General features: G+C 50.2%; 1 protein-coding gene across 1 annotated transcript; it reads left to right on the top strand.

Annotated features, from left to right (window-relative positions):
* Window positions 1-1,953: 1,953 nt before the first annotated feature.
* On the top strand, window positions 1,954-22,304 carry LOC125430809 (BRCA2-interacting transcriptional repressor EMSY-like; the record flags this gene model as incomplete). Its single annotated transcript, XM_048493049.1, has 8 exons — window positions 1,954-2,059; window positions 11,328-11,436; window positions 14,980-15,079; window positions 15,777-15,851; window positions 18,233-18,414; window positions 18,615-18,767; window positions 19,878-20,131; window positions 22,194-22,304. Coding segments are annotated over exons 2-8 (945 nt in total), but the record flags the coding sequence as incomplete, so codon positions are not given.
* Between the last annotated feature and the right edge of the window lie 20 nt (window positions 22,305-22,324).

The following is a 22,324-nucleotide window of genomic DNA, read 5'->3' as shown; positions in this document are numbered from 1 at the left end:
AATAATGCCTTGTGGGAGAAAGTCACGGCCAGACATAGATCCTCCCAAGTGTCACAAAAAAACACCACGGCCACCGTCTCATGTAAGGCAAAGAAATATGCAGCGTTTGGGACTCTTTCGTTTGGAGAGGAGAGGTCTGAGGGGGGATATGATTGAAGTCTATAAAATTATGTATGGGGTAGAAAATGTGGACAGAGAGAAATTTTTCTCTCTTTCTCACAATACTAGAACCAGGGGGCATTCATTGAAAATGCTGGGGGGGAGAATTAGGACTAATAAAATGAAACACTTCTTCACGCAACGTGTGATTGGTGTTCGGAATATGCTGCCACAGGAGGGGGTGACGGCCACTAGCCTGGATAGCTTTAAAAGGGGCTTGGACAGATTTATGGAGGAGAAGTCGATCTATGGCTACCAATCTTGATCCTCTCAGATTGCAAATGCCTTAGCAGACCAGGTGCTCGGGAGCAGCAGCAGCAGCAGAAGGCCATTGCTGTCACCTCCTGTACGTGAGCTCCCAAAGGCACCTGGAGGCCACTGCGAGTAGCAGAGTGCTGGACTAGATGGACTCTGGTCTGATCCAGCAGGGTAGTTCTTATGTTCTTAAGTCCAGAAGAGCCTGAGCACCTTGCCTCTCAGAATTGCCTCTTTTCCATGCCTTTAAAATTATATGGCTGTGATTCATCATTGCGTGCAAGAATGCAAAATGCTGTGACAATTGTTGAAATGGACTGCAGGAATAATATTCTGCAAAAAAACCCCGTCAGCATTAACCTGTAGATAATTTTTCTTCCAGACTGAACATTGTGTATTCTCCAGCTCTCATTTAGAAGCAAAAGGGAGGGCAGGAAGAAGCCCCGATCCAGCTTACCTGAAAAACCCCTCTCCAAGAAGCAATTGCATTTAACTTTAATATGCCGTATATATTCCCAGAGGTCGTTTTGGAAGCATCGGCTGAACAAAAAAAAAAAGGAGGAAAATGGTACATATAAAAAGAACAGCATTAACAGAAACATACTTATTGACGTCCTTCCCTGAATCCCTTCCAAATCTCCAGGGATTTTCCAAACTTGAAATGGCAACCATATTAGGTCAGAGATATTTATCCTTTGTCGTGAGGCATTTCTGGACCGTTCCCTGTTTAATTAATGACAAATAGTTGGGGTATATCTAGTAGGTAATTTAGAATGCCATTTTAACGCTAAATCAGTCATTTGAACTTTGATATTCCTTGTTTTAACTTGTATATTATATTGTCTGTATTTGGTTGGAAGCTGTCCAGGTTTGATTCCCCGCTCCTTCACCTGAGTGGTAGAGGCTGATCGGGTGAGCTAGGTTTGTTTCCGCACTCCTACATGCCTGCTGGGTGACCTTGGGCCAGTCACAGTTCTCTCAGAACTCTCTCAGCCCCACCTACGTCACAAGGTGTCTGTTGTGGGGAGAGGAAGGGAAAGGAGCTTGTAAGCCACCTCGAATCTCCTTATAGGACAGAAAGATAGGACATAAATCCAAAAGTCTTCTTTTTCTTTTCTCCAGTCTTGCAGAGAGGCTGACGTTGCATATTGGTAGAAATTAAAAATACAATAAAATGAAATAAATAAACCCTATAATTCAGCATCTTTGTTTCTGTTTCTAAGATGCCGACAATGAAACGAGAACAAAATGGAAAATATAATCAGCACCGAGCTTCCGTGTACAGCAGCAGTCTACCTCCAAAGGCTCTCTCCCCCGCTGCCCCCACTCCCCCCGGTGGGGAGAGAATATAGCCGGAGGAGCGGGGCGGAGGCGGGCTTACCCGGCCGTCGTGACGTCACGGCGCGAAAAAAAGGGGGAGGCGGCGGCGGCGGCTCCGCTGCGCGGCTCGAAGACTCCATCTCCCGGCATGCCTGCGGCGGCGTGGCGCATGCGCGCCGCGCGTCCTCGGGCCTGCCATCTTGGCTGCCTTCAGCTGGCGCCACCGCCGCCAAACAAACCCCGGCCGAGCTCGGGGGCTGCGCAGGCGACGGCCCGGGGGTGGGGGTCCGCCGTGGCTCCGGGGGGGACTGGCAGGTGGGGACTGGTAGGTGGGGGGCTATGGGGGTTTTCCCCCGGGGGGGAGGGGATGCGCCTCCTCTTCCTCGCAGAGGGCCCCTCCCCCACCTGTCTGGGGGAGGGGGAAAGACCCCCCCCCCTTGATGCAGTGGCTGCTGATCTTTTGCATCCTTTCCCTTTGGGGGGGAGGGAGGTGGGGTATAATTGCTTCTCCCCCCCTAAAAATTGACCCCTGTTTTTTGTGTGGCCCTCCCCCACTTTTGAATATTGATTGCACTTCACCCCCCCCCCCTCCCTATATGGCCTATTATTGCTGTTTCATAGATTATTGTTCATTTTGGGTATTTTCTTTGGGGGGGGGGGGAACAGCCTTGTGGGGTTTTAGGATGTTGGGGAGGAGGGAGGGCTTGGGATTGTCTTGCTTTTCCCCACTCCCTTTTGATTGGCTGCTGCTTCGTTCTCTCCCCCCCCCCTTCCAGTATCTTTTCAGAAGAGGGGGGGGGCGACAAAGAAGCTGCTGCAGCACCCCTTCCGTAGATGAAGTGCATCTTCACCCCTTTTCCTGATTTCCTCTCCCTTGCTTGGAATGTTTTTTCCGGGGAAAATGAAAAGAGGGAGAAATAACTGTGTATTTTCCTTCCTCTGTGCCCCCCCCCCCCAAAAAAATTACCTGTTCCTTTATATGCCTTTCTGCCTTTCCCTTCCTTCATTTGGGGGGTGGGGGGCAGGGAGAGAGGAAAAAACCCTTTCTCCCACAATCCCATTTCTCCCTTCCCTCTCTCTTCCATCCTTTTTTTAGGTGAAGGAATTTATATCCTCCCTTATTCTCTTTCCATCTCTGTGCTTCCCCTCCCCATATATTTGCACTGTCAGACGGAGTCGCTATACCCCCTTTCCTCCCCACCAAAGATGCCTTTACTCTGCTTTTCCCTGCCCCCCCCCCTTGTTGTCAATAGGATAATTGAATCCGCTGCTTCTCTCTATGTTCCTCTTTGTTGTTGCCGCTGCAAAACCCCTTGCAAGATGCTGCTCGGGGTCTCCTGCCCTGCATTTGGGTCTAGCAGCGGAGCAGTCCATTTTGAATCTTCCCTCTTTCCGGTTGCGGAGGCTGCGGCCTTTCTCTAGGGACTCAGTCCCATGAAATTGGGGGTGAATGGCTTGGGAGTAAATATGAACGGGCTGCTGTTCGCGGATTAGGAGCTGCCAACGCCGGGGTGTGTGTGTTGGCACGTCCATTGTGGTGGTTTGGCTCAAGTTTGGGTTATGTCCTCTGTTCATCCAGATGTGATTTGGCTCCAGTTGTCATTCTGTAGCCTGATGCAGGCACTGATAAGGCCCCCATTGCTGAAAGATAGGTATACTTAGTTCCTGCTTAGCTCTTCACCTCAATTTTTGCAAGGTTGGGGGCGAGGAGTGTTGAAATTCTGGTGCATTCTTGGATCTTTTCAGAATACAATATCAGAATTCGACGTGGCCAGGAAACGACCCCAGATCTTTCCGCTGGTCATTTAGTTGATTTTGGGACTCTGCGCGCGGGACTTGGGATACACCTTTTAATTGGTAATTCGGGCAGTTAAAGATGTGCTTGTTTAATTTCTGGCTGCTGCTTAGGTTGTGGTTTCTTACTGTCGTTGGAAATGGAAAAAATACCCCACATGCAAGGTTGCTGCCTCTCTGGGAATGGTGGCTTAAATTTATGACATGTTCTCTTGCTTCGAGAAGGAGGCATTCAGGAATGCACAACTGAGTTTTAGATTTTTATTGCTTTGCGAGCAACGGCGCAGCCACTGAGTCCAACCACTGAACTCTTTTGCCGCTTAGGAGTCACGTGCTTCCTGGCCTTGGGTACCCTGCCGTCCGGGCCCTGCAATTACTGTTTTCTCGTTGCCAAGTCTGGAATATTTATCCGTGCCCTGTGGGCCTTGCGCCTGTGTTTCCAGGTTGCAGTGTTCGGAGCACGCCCTAACATATGTCTAGTCACTTTTTGGCCTGTGATGTAGGGTGTGTTTCTTTTCTGCTGGCAACTCGGTGCATGAAATGGAAAGACTGTGGAAAAGCTGGAATATAACGGCTGTCGGGATCGTGCTGAGTGACTCCGATCAGATATAATGTCATTGTTTTATTGGCAGGTTGCAAAAACCTTTTGGATTTGTATAGCTGCGGCGTGGCTGCCTGCGTGCAGGGCTGAATTAACTACTGTGCTGGTTACTTGGTGGAATCGGTCCCCTGACTTATTTGTTACGGGTTCCTGCGAATTGTGCATGTTTCGTGCACATGTGCACAAATCAAGATGAACTGTAGCGAGGACGCAGAGCGTGCACCTTTGCACAGTTCTTTGCAAGGATTTCGAGGTTTGTGCGTAATCTTGATAAGTTTGTCACAAATTAGTGGTCATCTGTGAGCAAAGACATGAGAGCCAGCGTGGTGAAGTGGTTAAGAGCAGGTTCACTCTAATCTGGAGAACTGCGTTTGAGTCTCCGCTCTGCTGCTTGAACTGTGGAGGCTTATCTGGTGAACAAGATTAGCTTGTGCACTCCAACATACACCAGCCGGGTGACCTTGGGCTAGTCACAGTTCTTCGGAGCTCTCTCAGCCCCACTCACCTCACACGGTGTTTGTTGTGAGGGGGGAAGGGAAAGGAGTTTGTAAGCCCCTATGAGTCTCCTTACAGGAGAGAAAGGGGGGATATAAATCCAACTCTTCTCTTCTTAGTTATCTAGGTGGGACAAATAAATAGTTGTGAATCGGCAACAAATCAACCGTTTAACAGATAGCTTCCCAGAAATAAAATCTTGAACTTCAGTCTGGTGTTGGCCTATACATCCAGATCTGTTTGCAAGCAACATTTGGAAATAAAGCTAAGGAGGGGAATTTTTCATCCAGACCTACTCAAATCGAAAACCTTTAACGTCATATTATAAATAATTAGCAAAGTGCATAGAAGGAAATCATAAACAGATTAAAAGTTGTTTACAGCAAGGGAGCAACTTATGTCTTCGATTTGCTGTTATGGTCGATGTAATTCACAGGTGTCAAACTCACGGCCCTCCAGACATTATGGACTACAGTTCCCATCATCCCCTGCCAGCATCATGTTGGCAGGGGATGATGTGAGCTGTAGTCCATAACATCTGGAGGGCCATGAGTTTGACATCTATGATGTAGTGAGATCTGTCAACCATTATTATAGATAGGAAATGAGCCATCTGCCAACAAAAGCTTCACACAGTCCTTGTCCAAAAGTTCTTTCTGATCATGAAGCAATTGTCCAAGGACAAGTGTTCGGGCCTCTTTGTGTAAAGGACAGTGAAGAATAATATGAATGAGCGTACTCTTCGCTATCAAACAGGGTTGCACAAGATTCGCTGCCCTTGAGTTTGAAGACAACCCTGTTTTACACTTGAACTCCCTGCGGTGTAACGGGAGCAGATTTCTGCCTGTCTTCTTACTACAATGGCGTCAGCATTGGCTGCAGCTTTGCGAGGGCCAGGAAGTGGACTTAAAGCTTCACTGGTGAGAGGTGGGCATTGCAGGATGGGTTAAAGAGGGCAGCGGCAGACCGTGTGTGCGTGTGTTGACTGTGCCCGTTCCCATCCGGGGAACACTGGCCGTTCTCTGGCTCGCAGCTCCGCTGCTGCAGCCTCATTTAGCCGAGTCTCCCAAAAGCGATCCAAATCAGAAGGCGGGGCCCTTGAAGAGGCCCTCTCTGTCAAACTGACCTTGGTCGACCAAATGATCTCTTTATAAGGAAGCGTCATGGAAAGGCATTATGGGGAAGGGCCGTGGCTCATCGGCAGAGCGTCTGTTTGGCAAGCAGAAGGTCCCGGTTTCAATCCCCAGCACCTCCAGTTAAAGGGACCAGGCTCTGCCTGAAAACCTTGGAGTGCTGCAGCTGCCAGTTGAGTAGGCCGTGCTGACCTTAAACGAGCTGAAGGCTTCTTCGTGTGCATTCATCTTTAGGGGAGAAGCCACGATTCAGCGGCAGGATCTGCCTGGCGTTGCAGAAAGTGCCAGGCTCTTTCCTTGGTCGGGTGGAAGACCATCTCCCTGAAACCCAGGAAAGCAGCTGCCCGCCCGAGTAGACCAGCGATGGCGAACCTTTTCGAGACCGAGTGCCCAAATTGCAACCCAAAACCCACTCATTTATCTCAAAGAGCCAACATGGCAATTTAACCTGAATACTGAGGTTTTCATTTAGAAAAAATGGTTGGCTTCGAGACGTGCATTACTCAGGAGTAAGCTTGGTGGTAGTCGATGGCTTTGCTTTGAAGTGAATCACGACCCTAGGAGGATTTAATCAGAAGCAAGCACCATTGCCAGCAACTGAGCTTACTCCCAGATCACACTTTAGTTCTTCGCATGAAAATCAGTGGGGTTTAACAGCGCTTAACAGGGTTACCTACATTACTTCCCCAAAACTAGGTCTTAGGTTTAATGCTAATAATCGAGCCCAGTGGCCCAGGCCAGCCTAGACGGGGGGGGGGGGAGGGCAATTCCCCCCCACACACGACAAATTCTGTTTGTGCGTGCCCACAGAGAGGGCTCTGAGTGCCACCTCTGGCACCCGTGCCATAGGTTCGCCATCACTGGAGTAGACAATAGCGACCTTGATAGATCAAGGGTCCGATTCAAGATAAGCCAGCTTCGTGTGTGTGTGTGGGGGGGAGGTACTTGCTTGAAGCAGCACTCGCACCCGCAGCGCTATTTATTTATTTATATCCTGCATGTTCTCCTCCCGTCAGGATTCAAAGCAGCTTCTTAGAGCCAGCTTAGCGTAGACCACCAGTGTGGTGTAGCGGTTAAGAGTAGGTGGGCTCTAATCTGGAGAACCGGGTTTGGGTCCCGAGGCCTCCCCATGAACAGCAGACTCTTATCTGTGTTTCTGCACTTCTACGTTCCTGCTGGGTGACCTTGGGCCAGTCTCAGAACTCTCTTAGCCCCACCTATCTCACAAGGTGCCTGTTGTGGGGAGAGGAAGGGAAAGGAGATTGTAGGCCCCCTTGGATCTCCTTAGAGGACAGAAAAGTGGGGTATAAAGCCAAACTCCTCCCCCTCCTCCTCTTCTCCTTCTTCACCGTGGATCCTGTGATACTGGACCGGATCCTACTCATTTTCCACTTTCATAGTCTGGTGATCTTGAGGGAATCCTGAGATCTTTTTTCCCCTCTCTGGCAGCACCAAGGGAGGCTTTTCCCTCTGGCCGGCTTTCCTGTAGCTGACGTCTCCTTCCACGGGTTCTAGCGAGTCAAATCTGGGGTTCGTTCTCCAGCGGTGGCTGATCTCGGAAGGGCTCCGAATCCATTTACTTCATTTAGTAGCAAGCAACCCTTTCTCTGTACTGTATAACACCACGTAAACCCTGCCTGTCTTAGAGTTTCATGTGTTCCTTAAAAAATTCGGTCACAGCTGGCGGTTTCAAGATAAAAGCCAAGAAGAGCTATTAAATCTCTGTGATGTGATTTGCATCCTATTGAACTGTAGGGTTTTCTGTGTTTGCTGAAGCTCAGAAGAAACAGAGGCGATCCAGCGTGGTGTGGTGGTTAAGAGCAGTTGGATTCTAATCTGAAGAACCGGGTTTGATTCCCCACTCCTCCACCTGAGTGGCGGAGGCTTATCTGGTGAACCAGATGTGTTCCCACACTCTTACGTCCCAATTCTTTGGAACTCTCTCAGCCCCACCTGCCTCACAAAGTGTCTGTTGTGGGGAGAGGAAGGGAAAGGAGCTTGTAAGCCGCCTTGAGTCTCCTTACAGGAGAGAAAGGTGGGGCATAAATCCGAAACTCTTCTTTTTCTTTTCTCTAGTCTTGCAGAGAGGGTGACATTGGAACATGATGCAACGTGCAAGCAGATATGTTGGACGGGATCATAGAAGCAGATTTCTTCTGGGGCTAATGTGCTGTTCATTGCTTCTCACTATGTTTTGTAAGATGGGTTAAGGCGAACAGGTGGATTATTTTCTTTCGTTGTTGTTGTTTTAAAAGAACCTTCCGTTTGATCTGAGAGCTTTCCCGGGGCTCTGAAATCCGTCACTGAGACTTCTGTCGTTTTTTTCATTGGTGTGGTTGACTCATGCCCTGATTGGGATGGGCCGGGTTAGTCTGGTCTTATCAGATCTGGAAAGCTAACCAGGGTCAACCTTGGTTAGTATCTGGAGGGGAGACCACCAAGGAAGTCCAGGGTCACTACGCAGAGGCAGGCGATGGCAAACCACCTCTGATATGGTTTGCCCTCACCTGGATGTCCCAGGCCATCCCGATCTCAGTTCGTCGTGGGATGCTTTTATATGTTCTGGCAGCGAAGAAAACGAGCTCCAGTGTGATTGCTAAGGAAGCCGTCTTTTAGAGCTGATTCTTGATCATTCTGTTTTACTGGCATATTCTTGTATATTTTACCTAATATAGCTGTTTATTTTAGCCACTGCTGTATATTTTAATTTAATTATGTACACGTGTAATGATTTTGTGTAATTGTTGATGTGTTGTAATGGTTCGTAGCTACAAATAAATCAATACAAATAAATTCATTCAGCGGCTCTCAGAAGCTAATCAGGGGCAGCCCTGACTAGTTCTTGGGTGAGAGACCACCAGGGAAAGCCAGGGTCGCTACGCAGAGGCAGGTGATGGTAAACAACCTTTGTATGCCATATGGCATGACCTGGTTGACTGAGGCTAGCCTCACATCAGCTTTCAGAAGCTAAGCAGAAGCTAACCCTGGTTTGGAAGCTAAGCTAAGAAGCTAACCCTGGTTTGGAAGCTAAGCTAAGAAGCTAACCCTGGTTTGGAAGCTAAGCTAAGAAGCTAACCCTGGTTTGGAAGCTAAGCTAAGAAGCTAACCCTGGTTTGGATTTATTTATTTATTATATTTTTAGACCGCCCTCCCCAGAAGGCTCAGGGCAGTGTACAACCCGTTATTAATACAATAAAAAACCCATAAAACAATAATCCACATTTCACAGTTAAAACAACCAGTACGGCGACTTTACCCTCCCAACCCTAACCCCACCTCCGCCCACGCGAGGCCTAGATGACATGAGGGTCTGACGGACATCCCAGCTGGCCAAAAGCCTGGCCGAACAGGTCCGTTTTGCATGCCCTGCGGAAACTTTGAAGGCCCCGCCTATTCCACCAGGTAGGGGCCAGGGCTGTAAAAGCCCTGGCCCTCGCCGAGGCCAGCTGGATCTTTTTTGGGCCGGGGATTTCCAGCAGGCTCTCCTCTGAAGCACGGATTGACTGAGAGACCACCAGGGAAGGCCAGGGTTGTTATGCAGAGGCAGGAAATGCTAAACAGCCTTTGTATACCATATGGCAGTGATGGCGAACCTTTTCAAGCCCGAGTGCCCAAATTGCAACCCAAAACCCGCTTATTTATCCCAACGTGCCAACACGGCAATTTAACCTGTATGCTGAGGTTTTAGTTTAGAAAAAAACGGTTGGCTCCAAGGCGTACTTTACTCAGGAGTAAGCTCAGTGGTAGTCAGTGGCTTTGCTTTGAAGCAACCGTGCAACTCTTCCAACGGGTGAATCACGACCCTGGGAGGATTTACTCAGAAGCAAGCCTCATAGCCAGCAACCGAGCTTACTCCTTGGTAAAGGATTGCGCTTTAGTTCTTCGCATGAAAATCAGTAGGGTTTAACAGCGCTTAACAGGGTTACCTACACTGCTTCCCCAAAACCAGGTCTTAGGTTTAATACTAATAATCGAGCCCAGCAACCCAGGCCAGCCTAGATGTGTGTGTGTGTGGGGGGGGGGTAATTCTGTTTGCACGTACCCACAGAGAGGGCTCTGAGTGCCACCTCTGGCACCCGTGCCATAGGTTCGCCACCACTGCCATATGGCACGGCCTAGATCAGGGATCTGCAACCTGCGGCTCTCCAGAGGTTCATCGACTACAATTCCCATCACCCCCTGCCAGCATGGCCAATTGGCCATGGTGTCAGGGGCTGATGGGCATTGTAGTCCATGAACCTCTGGAGAGCCGCAGGTTGCAGACCCCTGGCCTAGATGGTCCAGACTAGCCTGATCACATCAGCTTTCAGAAGCTAAGCCAGGTCAACCCTGGTGAGTACTTGAACGGGAGACCACCGAGGAAGTCCAGGGTTGCTGGGCAGAGGCAGGCAATGGCAAAACCATCTCTGAGCATCTCTGTCCTGGAGAACTCCATGAGGTCGCTGTCAGCCCTAACTGGACAGTAAAAAAAAATAGCTTGCTTCGTAATTTTTTTGGTATATTGCAATGCTGATAACGTTGGGGCCAATTTTTTACCCTCACTTTCATGGAACGGGAAAATGGAATGATAACACAGTGATTTCTTTTTCTCTGTGCTGCCTTAATTTACATTTATTTCTGGGGTGCTGGGTGGATTCCGGGCTGTATGGCCATGTTCTAGTAGCATTTTCTTTGACGTTTGGCCTGCATCTGTTGCTGGCATCTTCAGAGGTTCTGATGGTAGTAAAGCAAGTGGAGTACATGTATCTGTGGAATGTCTAGGGTTTCAATCCCTGGCATCTCCAGCTAAAAGGACCAGGCTCTGCCCGAAACCTTGGAGTGCTGCTACTGCCAGTTGAGTAGGCCATGCTGACCTTAAATGAGCGGCTTCGTGTGCATTCACCTTTAGGGGAGAAGCCACAATTCAGCGGCAGAATCTGCCTGGCATTGCAGAAAGTGCCAGGCTCTTTCCTTGGTTGGGTGGAAGACCATCCCAGTGGTGTAAGAGGTTAAGAGCTCATGTATCTAATCTGGAGGAACCGGGTTTGATTCCCAGCTCTGCCGCCTGAGCTGTGGAGGCTTATCTGGGGGATTCAGATTAGCCTGTGCACTCCCACACATGCCAGCTGGGTGACCTTGGGCTAGTCACAGCTTCTCGGAGCTCTCTCAGCCCCACCCACCTCACAGGGTGTTTGTTGTGAGGGGGGAAGGGCAAGGAGATTGTAAGCCCCTTTGAGTCTCCTACAGGAGAGAAAGGGGGGATATAAATCCAAACTCTTCTTCTTCTTCTCCCCCCCCCCCCTTAAATATGACTGCCATTCAAATCCCCTCGAAACCCCGAGCAAGCAAGCGTGCCTCGTAGCGCCCCCTGAAGATTCCCCCTTGCTTCTTCAGGCAGCTCATTTCTCGGAGCCAAGACAGAAAGAGCCAGGGCGCCGGTCAGTGCCAGATGGGATTTGGGACAGTGGTTTGGCTGACCCGGGTTCGATGCTTGAAGGCATCTGGAACAGCCCCAGCAGCTCAGCGTACAGCTTCTTGACGTTTGTTTTTGCCCTTGACGTTTGTTTTTGCCCTTGTGTGTGTGTTGGCAGGGAGGCTGAGCTCCGTGGGAGCAGACCGCCGGAGGAACGATGCCTGTCGTGTGGCCGACCCTTCTGGATCTCAGCAGGGATGAATGCAAACGGGTCCTTCGCAAACTGGGTATGCTGAGCGCCTTTGCTAGGTCTGACGTTTCCCTTTGGGCCTGACCACCCTGGCACCCAGTTTCTAAGTCAGGTTCTTCAGAATTGGTGCCGTGTATTGCGGAGACTACCGGCAGAACGCCTACGTGCCACGGAAGCGTCTCCAAATTAATAACTGTGGGGGCAATGAGAAGCCATGTGGGGTTTCTTTGGGATCTCTGGGAGGGCTCGTCCATTCCTGCTGCGTTAGAGAAAATCACATCTATACTTGCCCTGGCACTGGATTGTTTTTTCTGGTGGGCTAAGAGCAGTGGATTCTAATCTGAAAACCAGGTTTGATTTCCCACTCCTTCACATGAGCGCAGACTCTAATCCGGTGAACTGGGTTTGATTCCCCCGCTCCTTCGCATGAGCGGCAGACTCTAATCTGGTGAACCGGGTTTGATTCCCCGCTCCTTCACATGAGCGCAGACTCTAATCTGGTGAACTGGGTTTGATTCCCCGCTCCTTCACGTGAGCGCAGACTCTAATCTGGTGAACCGGGTTTGCTTCTCTGCTCCTCCACATGAAGCCTCCTGGATGACTTTGGGTCAGTCACAGCTTTCTCAGAACTCTCCCCGCCCCACCTGCTTCACAAAGGTGCCTGTTGCGGGGAGAGGAAGGGAATGTGATTGTTAACCGCTTTGAAAGGTAGAGGCAGAGGTGGGATCCAGCAGGTTCTCACAGGTTCCCGAGAGTAGGTTACTAATTATTTGTGTGTGCCGAGAGGGGGTTACTAATGGGTGATTTTACCACGGGATTTTTGCCTTAGTTACGCCCCTCCTCTCAGCAGTAGCGCACAGAACTTGAAGCAGTCTAGCAGGAGGTGCACCGGCATGCGTGGCAGCCTGCACCTGCGTGCATTCGTTTCCCGCCCAAGGACGGCCTTGGCGGCACCGTCATACCACAGCCCAGCCCAGGAATGCCTTAGAATGCCCAGCCACGCCCCCGTCGTGCCCCGCCCAGCCCCATTGGCGCTACGCCACAGTTTGAATCCCACCACCATGGGAACCTGTTTCTAAAATTTTTGGATCCCACCACTGGGTAGAGGGGTATAAAAACCAACACCTCTTCATTGTCTTTTGGCCCTCCTGCCAAATTTGGGTCGGTAAGTCTCCCACAGCATTGTTATATGTTACTGGGGGAAGGGGGGGGGGGTTATTCATTGTTATCATCTTCCTCAGTGAGTCATGCAAATCACTGTTTTGAATAATGCTTTTAATAGGGTAGAATAGAAGGCTCTGGGGATGAGTTTATGGAACCATTTTATTTCATTACATTTCTATACCGCCCCTCCCCTCTGTGGCTGGAGATGGTTTCCAGTACAGTGTGTATACAATTGTCAGGATGCTTTATGGGTTCTGGGGCTCCTCAGCTCTTTGGGCTGTTGGGGGGGATGGGAATGTTATTCATGGTTTCATTTCTTACAGCTCTTACCACTAGGTGCTGGTCAAGGTCAGCACCAACGGACTTTTGCTCTTATCAAGCTGCCTACATATTTCACTGTCTGTTCACATGGAGGGGGGTGTTTCCTCACTTCTTATTACTGCTGTTTGCGCACGGAAAAGTCAATTCTGGCTTTTGGAAAGGTGTTGTTTCTATCACTGGAGATCTGACAACAGTACAGTGTGTATACAATAAATACAACAACTGTTATTATCCATAATCAGTTTTGAAAATTAAAAACTACATAACGTCTGCTAAAAACTAGGTAATAAAAACATCCACTTTCATTGAGCCCCACTAGTTCTTAAAAGGAGGGGCGGATAAAAAACAAACCTATTATCTAAAACTGGTGAATTCATTTGGGGAGACAAAGAGGAGGAGGGAAGAAGCCAAGATAGTAACCCGTAAGCTACCTCAGCCATATACCTGTAGTGGAGCAAACCAGGTCTGGCTGCATCTTGCGGAACTGCGTTAAATCTTTCAGGCCCCTGATCCCGAGGGGGCAGTGGTCCCAAAAAGTAACCCCCTGGTCTGTGTAATCCAGAAAGACATTGCATTCCTTTCTAAATTCTGTAGGGCATCTGTTATGGCTCAAGAATACTATTTTTGTGATTGCTGCGTATTCTATTAGATTTCATTTCATTCATTGGTTTTCTACGCCGCCCTTTCCCTCACGGGCCCAGGACGGTTTCCAACATTTGAATAAAATGCAGTATCAGGTTAAAGCAAAATTTACAGCCAACGTCAGACCATGTATTACATTTCTACGGCCATCCGTGCTGTCAGATCCGGAGGTTGCTTTTCTTTCTACCTTGCTGCAAATGCAATTCTAGCCCTATACTTAAAACATCTCTCTATGCACTTTGGGCATATTAATTGGCAAAAGATGTAATCTTGTAGTGGCTAAGAGCAGTGGCTGAGAGCAGGTGCACTCTGATCTGGAGGAACCGGCTTTGATTCCCAGCTCTGCCGCTTGAGTTGTGGAGGCTTCTCTGGGGGATTCAGATCAGCCTGTGCACTCCCACACACGCCAGCTGGGTGACCTTGGGCTAGTCACAGCTTCTCGGAGCTCTCTCAGCCCCACCCACCTCGCAGGGTGTTTGTTGTGAGGGGGGAAGGGCAAGGAGATTGTCAGCCCCTTTGAGTCTCCTGCAGGAGAGAAAGGGGGGGATAAAAATCCTAAACTCTTCTTCTTCTCAGTGGTAGCAGCTGACAGGGAACAGCAGTGGCTTAGGAGGTTAAGAGCTCGTGTATCTAATCTGGAGGAAACGGGTTTGATTCCCCGCTCTGCCGCCTGAGCTGTGGAGGCTTATCTGGGGAATTCAGATTAGCCTGTGCACTCCCACGCATGCCAGCTGGGTGACCTTGGGCTAGTCACAGCTTCTCGGAGCTCTCTCAGCCCCACCCACCTCGCAGGGTGTTTGTTGTGAGGGGGGAAGGGCAAGGAGATTGTCAGCCCCTTTGAGTCTCCTGCAGGAGAGAAAGGGGGGATATAAATCCTAAACTCTTCTTCTTCTCAGTGGTAGCAGCTGACAGGGAACAGCAGTGGCTTAGGAGGTGAAGAGCTCGTGTATCTAATCTGGAGGAAACGGGTTTGATTCCCCGCTCTGCCGCCTGAGCTGTGGAGGCTTATCTGGGGGATTCAGATTAGCCTGGGCACTCCCACACACGCCAGCTGGGTGATCTTGGGCTAGTCACAGCTTCTCGGAGCTCTCTCAGCCCCACCCGCCTCACAGGGTGTTTGTTGTGAGGGGGGAAGGGCAAGGAGATTGTCAGCCCCTTTGAGTCTCCTGCAGGAGAGAAAGGGGGGGATATAAATCCAAACTCTTCTTCTTCTTTCCATGTAAAATTAGTTGAAGTCATTTGCCAAATTCTTAAAATGGCTTCTTGGTAACATTTGAAAGGAGAAGATCGGTCTTGGCCCAGTCCTTAAAGTTTTCAGTTCTGGCTGTGAGTGAGGGAAGTAATAAGGAGAAATCGGTACACGACACAAACAAACCTCTGTGGGCCTTGATCGTTAATGGCAGCTGTGTTCTTTTCAGAAAATATGATCTCTTTATTTCCCCCCGACTTCTAGAACTGGAGGCATATGCTGGAGTCATCAGTGCCTTGCGAGCCCAGGGGGACCTCACGAAGGACAAGAAAGACCTCCTTGGAGAACTCTCCAAAGTGCTCAGGTATTTTCAGTATGGGTATTCTGTGCTGTATGGAACCTAATCAGAAACTCACTGGTGGCTTTCCAGAGCATCTGCCGTTTCCAGTCTCCAAGGGCTGTCTCATATGAAGGGCATGGGAGTAGTCAATATATTCAGGTGCCCAAGCTGTCTGTGACAAAGTCCCTTCTTGTTCAAAGTCATGGAGTGATCAACTGCTTCTACGTGCCTGCTGTTAAGAGGATGTAGATGTGTTCTGGCACTTCTGTAAAAACAAGAATTACTGCCTGATGTTGCTTAACTCAAGTAAAGCATTGGATAATTCAGGGGCGTTTTGTGTTTGAGGCTGGTTTTCTCTGTTGTCGCAGTTCTGGAATTAAAAGGAAAATGCTGATATGTCTTTTAATCAAAGAATGGTCCGTGTCTTGTTGAAGGCTTTCACAGCCGGAATCACTGGGGTGCTGTGTGGTTTCCGGGCTGTATGGCTGTGTTCTAGCAGCATTCTCTCCTGACGTTTCGCCTGCATCTGTGGCTGGCATCTTCCGAGGATCTTATCTTATTACACGGTGCTTATCTTTATCAATAGGAAGGCAGTAGCTTCCTTGACTTCCAAGGGAGAATAGTTAGAAATAGCACCAGGGACTGGATAAAGCATGCCCTCTCTCACGAATTTAGTCCTGGATAACCTTTTTGGCACCTGACATTTTGATTCTTTCGCCAGCATTTCGACGGAAAGGCATCGAGCCGAAGTACGGAGGGCGGTAAACGACGAGCGATTGACAACCATTGCGCATAAGTAAGATGGAATCCCTCGTTAAGATCTTCTCGTCTAGGTTTCCCAGAAATGTAGCTGCATCCTTTTTTGTAGCTTATTGATTGATTGATCGGCTTCTATCCCGCCCTCTCCCCGTAGGGCTCAGGGCGGGTCACAATATAATTTCCAAAATACAAACCATTGCGCTTTGAAACATTAAAAATGTAATAATAACACAACAATATATATCATGGTATAAACCCCATACTAGAACAGATGTTAAAAACAGATGGCAATGGAAACCTCCCTCTACTCCCCACCCCCCACCCCCTTCAGAGGCCAAAAGAAGATATCTCTTCATTCAATCCAGCTGGCTAGGTAGAAAAGGCCTGGTGAAATAGACACATTTTACAGGCCCTGCAGAATTGGGATAACTCCCGCAGGGCCTTGATGTCGTTTGGTAGCTTGTTCCACCAGGCCGGGGCTAGAGCCGTGAAGGCCCTGGTTCTAGTTGAAGCCAGCCGGATATCTTTTGGGCCGGGGATCATCCAGAGGTTCCCCTCCAATGAACAGAGGGGCCTTTTAGCTGTTCCCTACTTCAGAGTTGGCTAACTCACCAGCTCTTATGAACAACCCGGCTCTTTCAAACAGCCTAGTCCAGTGGTGGCGAGCCTATGGCACGGGTGCCAGAGGTGGCACTCAGAGCCCTCTCTGTGGGCACGCGTGCCTTCACCCCAGTACAGAATCATAGCCTCCCCCTTCCCTCCTCTCCCCACCCTGCCAGAGGCTGTTGTCGGCTGGGGCTGAGGTTCAGGGAGGTCCTCTTGCATCAACCAGAGCCCTTCGGGGATGGGGCAGTATAGAAATCCAAGAAATAAATAAATAAACCTGATTTGCTGTAAGTACCATCTACAGCAGTGGCGCAGGAGCAGCAGTGGCGCAGGAGGTTAAGAGCTCATGTATCTAATCTGGAGAAACCGGGTTTGATTCCCAGCTCTGCCGCCTGAGCTGTGGAGGCTTATCTGGAGAATTCAGATTAGCTTGTGCACTCCCACACACGCCAGCTGGGTGACCTTGGGCTAGTCACAGCTTCTTGGAGCTCTCTCAGCCCCACCTACCTCACAGGGTGTTTGTTGTGAGGGGGGAAGGGCCAGGAGATTGTAAGCCCCTTTAAGTCTCCTGCAGGAGAGAAAGGGGGGATATAAATCCAAACTCTTCTTCTTCTTCTACCCCCTCTCCCCCACCTCATTACCAGACCAGACAGCAGGCCCAGTAACCCCGAGCTCACTTGGGCACCATGTCAGCTCCGCAGAGAGTGCACCTTCCCCCACCACCTATGCCACAGTTCGAGTGTGTGGCCGTTCACAATGCCTTTTAAGACAAAAGATGGTAGTGTTTGAGTTGTTTTTTCTAAACTAAACCCTCAGCATTCTGGTTAAATTGCCGTGTCGGCACTTTGCGATAAATAAGTGAGGTTTGGGTGGCAGTTTGGGCACTTGGTCTTGAAAAGGTTCGCCATCGCTGGCCTAGTCTGACAACAGATATTTAACACAGGGCGCTACTGACTGTCGAATGGGTTCTAGCAAACATTTCCCCGAGTGTGAGAAGTGTAAAGCTTGTATTTTTCTACGTCCAAGTTTTCAGGTGATCAGATTTTTTTTTCCAATTCCAAAGCCTTTATTGGCATCATAAATTACAGAGTTAGTAAAAAGGGGCATTTATTTACTAACTGAGACATTAAAATATTAAAATACATGAACATTCACAACATTCACGCACACACAAAATAATTTAGCCGTTACTACTATGTAGGCAATGATTGCGCCTGACCAAATAGTTCCTCAAAAAACTCGCAACATTCTCACATACGAGATCACAGGAACCGTTGAGTAGAACATTCATAGCAGATGGTAGCCTGACATCGTTTGAGCTCTCTATCAATGGGCAGATGTACATAGAGCGTAACGACTCGTACATTGGACATTCCAATAGTACATGTTGAACAGTCTCAACAATGGCCATATTACATTGGCATAACCTGTTCTTATATGGAGTGTTATTATACCTGCCAAGAGTCATAGCGTTAGGCAGAGTGTTAAAACGAGCCAAAGTGTACGCTCTGCGTTGTTTGGGATTGCACAAAATGTACAAATAGTTGGCACAATGGTCTGATCAGATTTTACACAAGTCCTTAGGTCCGTGGTGGCGAACCTTTGGCACTCCAGATGTTATGGACGACAATTCCCATCAGCCCCTGCCAACATGGCCAATTGTAGGGGCTGACGGGAATTGTAGTCCATAACATCTGGAGTGCCAAAGGTTCGCCACCACTGCCTTAGGTTATCACGTTTTATTACTTTTATCCTGTGATCAGGCCGTGACTAAATGGAGCACTAAGTCCATGCCTTTATGCTTCTCCCTAGCATGTCTGGGCCGAACAGCTCTTCCGAATGGTCCATCGAAGGGCGGCGGCTGGTCCCTCTGATGCCACGGCTGGTCCCCCAAACGGCTTTTACCGTCACAGCAAACGCCGTTGCCAACGCAGCTCTCCAGCACAATGCTTCTCTTCCCCTTCCTGCAGAGACAGGAAGCAAAGAAAGCGAGGGTAAGGTGCCCGTTGGGTATCGTCACCAGGGAGAGAAAAGGGGCTTTCAATTCTTGAACGGGATGCTCGGTTCTGTCTTCGCCTCTCAAAGCTTTTCCCAGGATGTCAGCGGGTAAACGTGTGTTCTTAAAGCTTTCAAGAGAGGACAGCAGGATTCTGCTCCCCGTTCACGCAGCAAACATTTTCTGTGTCCTCTCCAGTGGTGGTCTGCTATTCCTACACAAGCACAACTTCTACCCCGACGTCCACCCCAGTACCCAGCGGCAGCGTCGCAACGGTCAAGTCCCCCCGGCCCGCCAGCCCAGCTTCTAACGTGGTCGTCTTGCCGAGCGGAAGCGCAGTTTACGTCAAAAGTAAGTGAAAAGGGCATAAGAGAAACTACGTTAGATGCTCTCTTGCTACTGTTTTATTTACGAAGGAAGTTTGAGGTGGGTGGTCACCCCTCACTCCCTCCCCTCCCTTGCATGCCACCCCTCCCCCTCCCTCCCTTCCCTTGCATGCCACCCCTCCCTCCCCTCCCTTCCCTTGCATGCCACCCCTCCCTCCCTTCCCTTGCATGCCACCCCTCCCCCTCCCTCCCCTCCCTTGCATGCCACCCCTCCCTCCCCTCCCTTGCATGCCACCCCCTCCCCCTCCCTCTCTTCCCTTGCATGCCACCCCCTCCCTCCCCTCCCTTGCATGCCACCCCCTCCCCCTCCCTCCCTTCCCTTGCATGCCACCCCCTCCCTCCCCTCCCTTGCATGCCACCCCTCCCCCTCCCTCCCTTCCCTTGCATGCCACCCCTCCCTCCCCTCCCTTGCATGCCACCCCTCCCTCCCTTCCCTTGCATGCCACCCCCTCCCTCCCCTCCCTTTCATGCCACCCCTCCCTCACCTTACAGACCAGCAACATGTCCAGGTTATAGGTTTACATCAATCTAAGCTTTCTTCTTTGTATATGAGTAAAAATGGACGTCCCTTTGCCTTTTTATCCCAGTCAAACATGGAGGGAGTCAGGGTGCAGAGCAAGGGGTGGGATGAAATCATCTGTTGGGCCTGGAGTCCTATTATCGTGGTGGCAAACCTTTGGCACTCCAGATGTTCTGGACTACAATTCCCATCAGCCCCTGCCAGTATGGCCAATTGGGGCTGATGGGAATTGTAGTCCAGAACATCTGGAGTGCCAAAGGTTCGCCACCAATGTCCTATTAGGTCACCATCTCATGTATCTTATATCCTGTTGGGATTAATTTAGATTGTGTTGAATTTTAATGTTGTGAATTTTACGTAAGCCGCCCCAAGCCAGGCCTTGGCTGGGAAGGGCAGGGTATAAATATATCGAAATAAAACGAAACAAAAGGCACAGGGTGCGTCTGGCACAGGGTCAGCCGAGGTGCCGAGTGGGAGATTTTAACCTGGATCTCCGAGGTCCTCATCCCGCGGCACCGTAGCGTCTCCCCCCCGTAACTAATTTACTAATTGCAGGCGTGAGCTGCTCGGACGACGACGAGAAGCCGCGCAAGAGGCGCCGCACCAACTCTTCGAGCTCGTCCCCCGTCCTCCTGAAAGAGGTCCCGAAGGCCGTCACCCCGGTGACGAAGACCATCACGGTGCCCGGCAGCCCCAAGATGAGCAGCATCATGCAGAGCATCGCCAACTCCTTGCCGCCCCACATGTCCCCCGTGAAGATCACCTTCACCAAGCCCTCCACGCAGACGACCAACACCACCACCCAGAAGGTAGGGGGGTGCTGGGGTGTGGCAGGGGAAGGATGGGGGTGGCGCTTTGATCTTGCCCGGGATGGCACCTGGTTGAATGGATACATTCCTAACCCCGGCTTAGGGCTATATGAAATGGAGATGGTGATTGTGGCTAGTTGAGCCCACGTGGCGTCGTGGTTAAGAGCAGGTGCACTCTAATCCGGAGGACCGGGTTTGATTCCCTGCTCTGCCACTTGAGCTGTGGAGGCTTATCTGGAAAACCAGATTAGCTTGTGCACTTTCAACACATGCCAGCTGGGTGACCTTGGGCTAGTCACAGTTCTTCGGAGCTCTCTCAGCCCACCCGCCTCACAGGGTGTTTGTTGTGCTGGGGGGTGGGGGAGGAGGAGATTGTAAGCCCCTTTGACTCTCCTTACAGGAGAGAAAGGGGGGATATAAATCCATGCTCCTCCTTTTAGATTGTGATGCGTCCCTGAAAATGTAACTGCCTTAGATATTGTCTGCTACCGTATATACCAGCGTATAAGACGACTGGGCGTATAAGACGACCCCCCCACTTTTCCAGTTAAAATATAGAGTTTGGGATATACTCACCATATAAGACTACGTCAAGTGCTTATGACATGCAGCTGCTGGACGCCTCTAGGAGAACGCCAAAGAATCGTGCCCTAAACAACTTGGGGGAAATTTTCCCACTCAGAGGAAGAGGAGAAACTTGACCCCCCCCCCCTTTCACGTTCACCCAAGTTTCCAGATCATCTCTCCCTCGGGGGGGGGGGGGGGGCGCGCACTGACAGTCTCCCAGTCAACCGCTTCAGGCACCACCACTGCCTTTCGCTCTCCCCACCAAGATCCAGCACAGTGCTAAGGGCAGGCGCCGCGCGCCAATGCCAGGGGAGCGGACGAGCACGGCGCCGGGCACCCCCAGAGTGTGCAGGAGAAGGAGGGAGACCTGCTGGGAGGTCCGTCTGGAGGGGCCAGAGCCAGCGGGCCGTTGCGTCCATGCCCAGGGGGGTAGCGCCTCGGTAAAGCATGCACCGGGATCATGGCAGGTGGTGGCGACGGGCTGCAGTTGCACTGCAGGGAGGGAGGCAGGCGGCTGGCCAAACTAGAGTAGGTCAAGTTTCGTGTTCAGGAGTGAGGAACTGAACCCAGTGCGCGGGGCAGCAGCAGCAGCAGCAGCAGCAGCAGCAGAGCTGCAGCTCCAGATCCTGGGTGCTCAGTACCACCCGCTCAGTACCGGGCGTATAAGACGACCCCAGACTTTACAGATGATTTCCCAGGGTTCAAAAGTAGTCTTATACGCCAGTATATACAGTAAATGTAACTGTTGTGTTAATGGAACATTCTTCTCTTGATCTACTTCACACACTTGGTAGATAATTAGGCTTTTCCCTGATACTCCTTCAGACCCGTGGGAAGGGAGATATTTTTTGTCACTCCGTGGGGGCAAGAGCCAGGTGGCTTTATCTCTGTGGCTGACTTCGGGGTCTAAGCTTTTCAGAGTCAAAAGTTGCTGGATGACAAGAGCTTTTGACTCTTGAAAATCTGGTCGCTCTTTTAAGCACTCCTGAACTTGAATCTAGCTCCACCTGGCACAAGCGATGCTGAATGGCCAGCCGTCAGAGCACAATAGCAAATTGCCAAAGTGGAGGGGGGGTAGGGAGAAAGTTGCTCCTGTGCTGCTGGAAACTTTCTGTAAAAAGAAGAAGAGTTTGGATTTATATTTCCCCCTTTCTCTCTCGTAAGGAGACTCAAAGGGGTTTACAATCTCCTTTCCCTTCCCCACTCACAACAAGCACCCTGTGAGGTAGGTGGGGCTGAGAGAGCTCCAAAGAACTGCGAGTAGTTTGAAGTCACCCAGATGGCATGTGTTGGAGCACACAAGCTAATCCGGTTCCCCAGATAATCCTCCACAGCGCAAGGGGCAGAGCGGGGAATCAAGCCTGGTCCTCCAGATTAGAATGCACCTGCTCTTAATCACTACACCACACACCCTCATGTCCGAATCTTAACTTCTGATGTGACAAATGAACGCCCTCCGTTTAAAAAAACACAAATGTCCACGGTTCTTTTCCAGGTGATCATCGTAACCACGTCTCCCAGCTCCACCTTCGTCCCGAACATCCTGTCGAAGTCTCACAACTACGCCGCCGTCACCAAGCTCTCGTCTCCGACCTCCGTGGATCACTCCCAATGCACTGTGAAACA

Source organism: Sphaerodactylus townsendi, linkage group LG04, assembly GCF_021028975.2.
Source record: "Sphaerodactylus townsendi isolate TG3544 linkage group LG04, MPM_Stown_v2.3, whole genome shotgun sequence".
In the NCBI taxonomy this organism is placed as follows: Eukaryota; Metazoa; Chordata; class Lepidosauria; order Squamata; family Sphaerodactylidae; genus Sphaerodactylus; species Sphaerodactylus townsendi.
The sequence above is the reverse complement of the archived record's forward strand: the minus strand, read 5'-3'. Positions and strand labels throughout refer to the sequence as shown.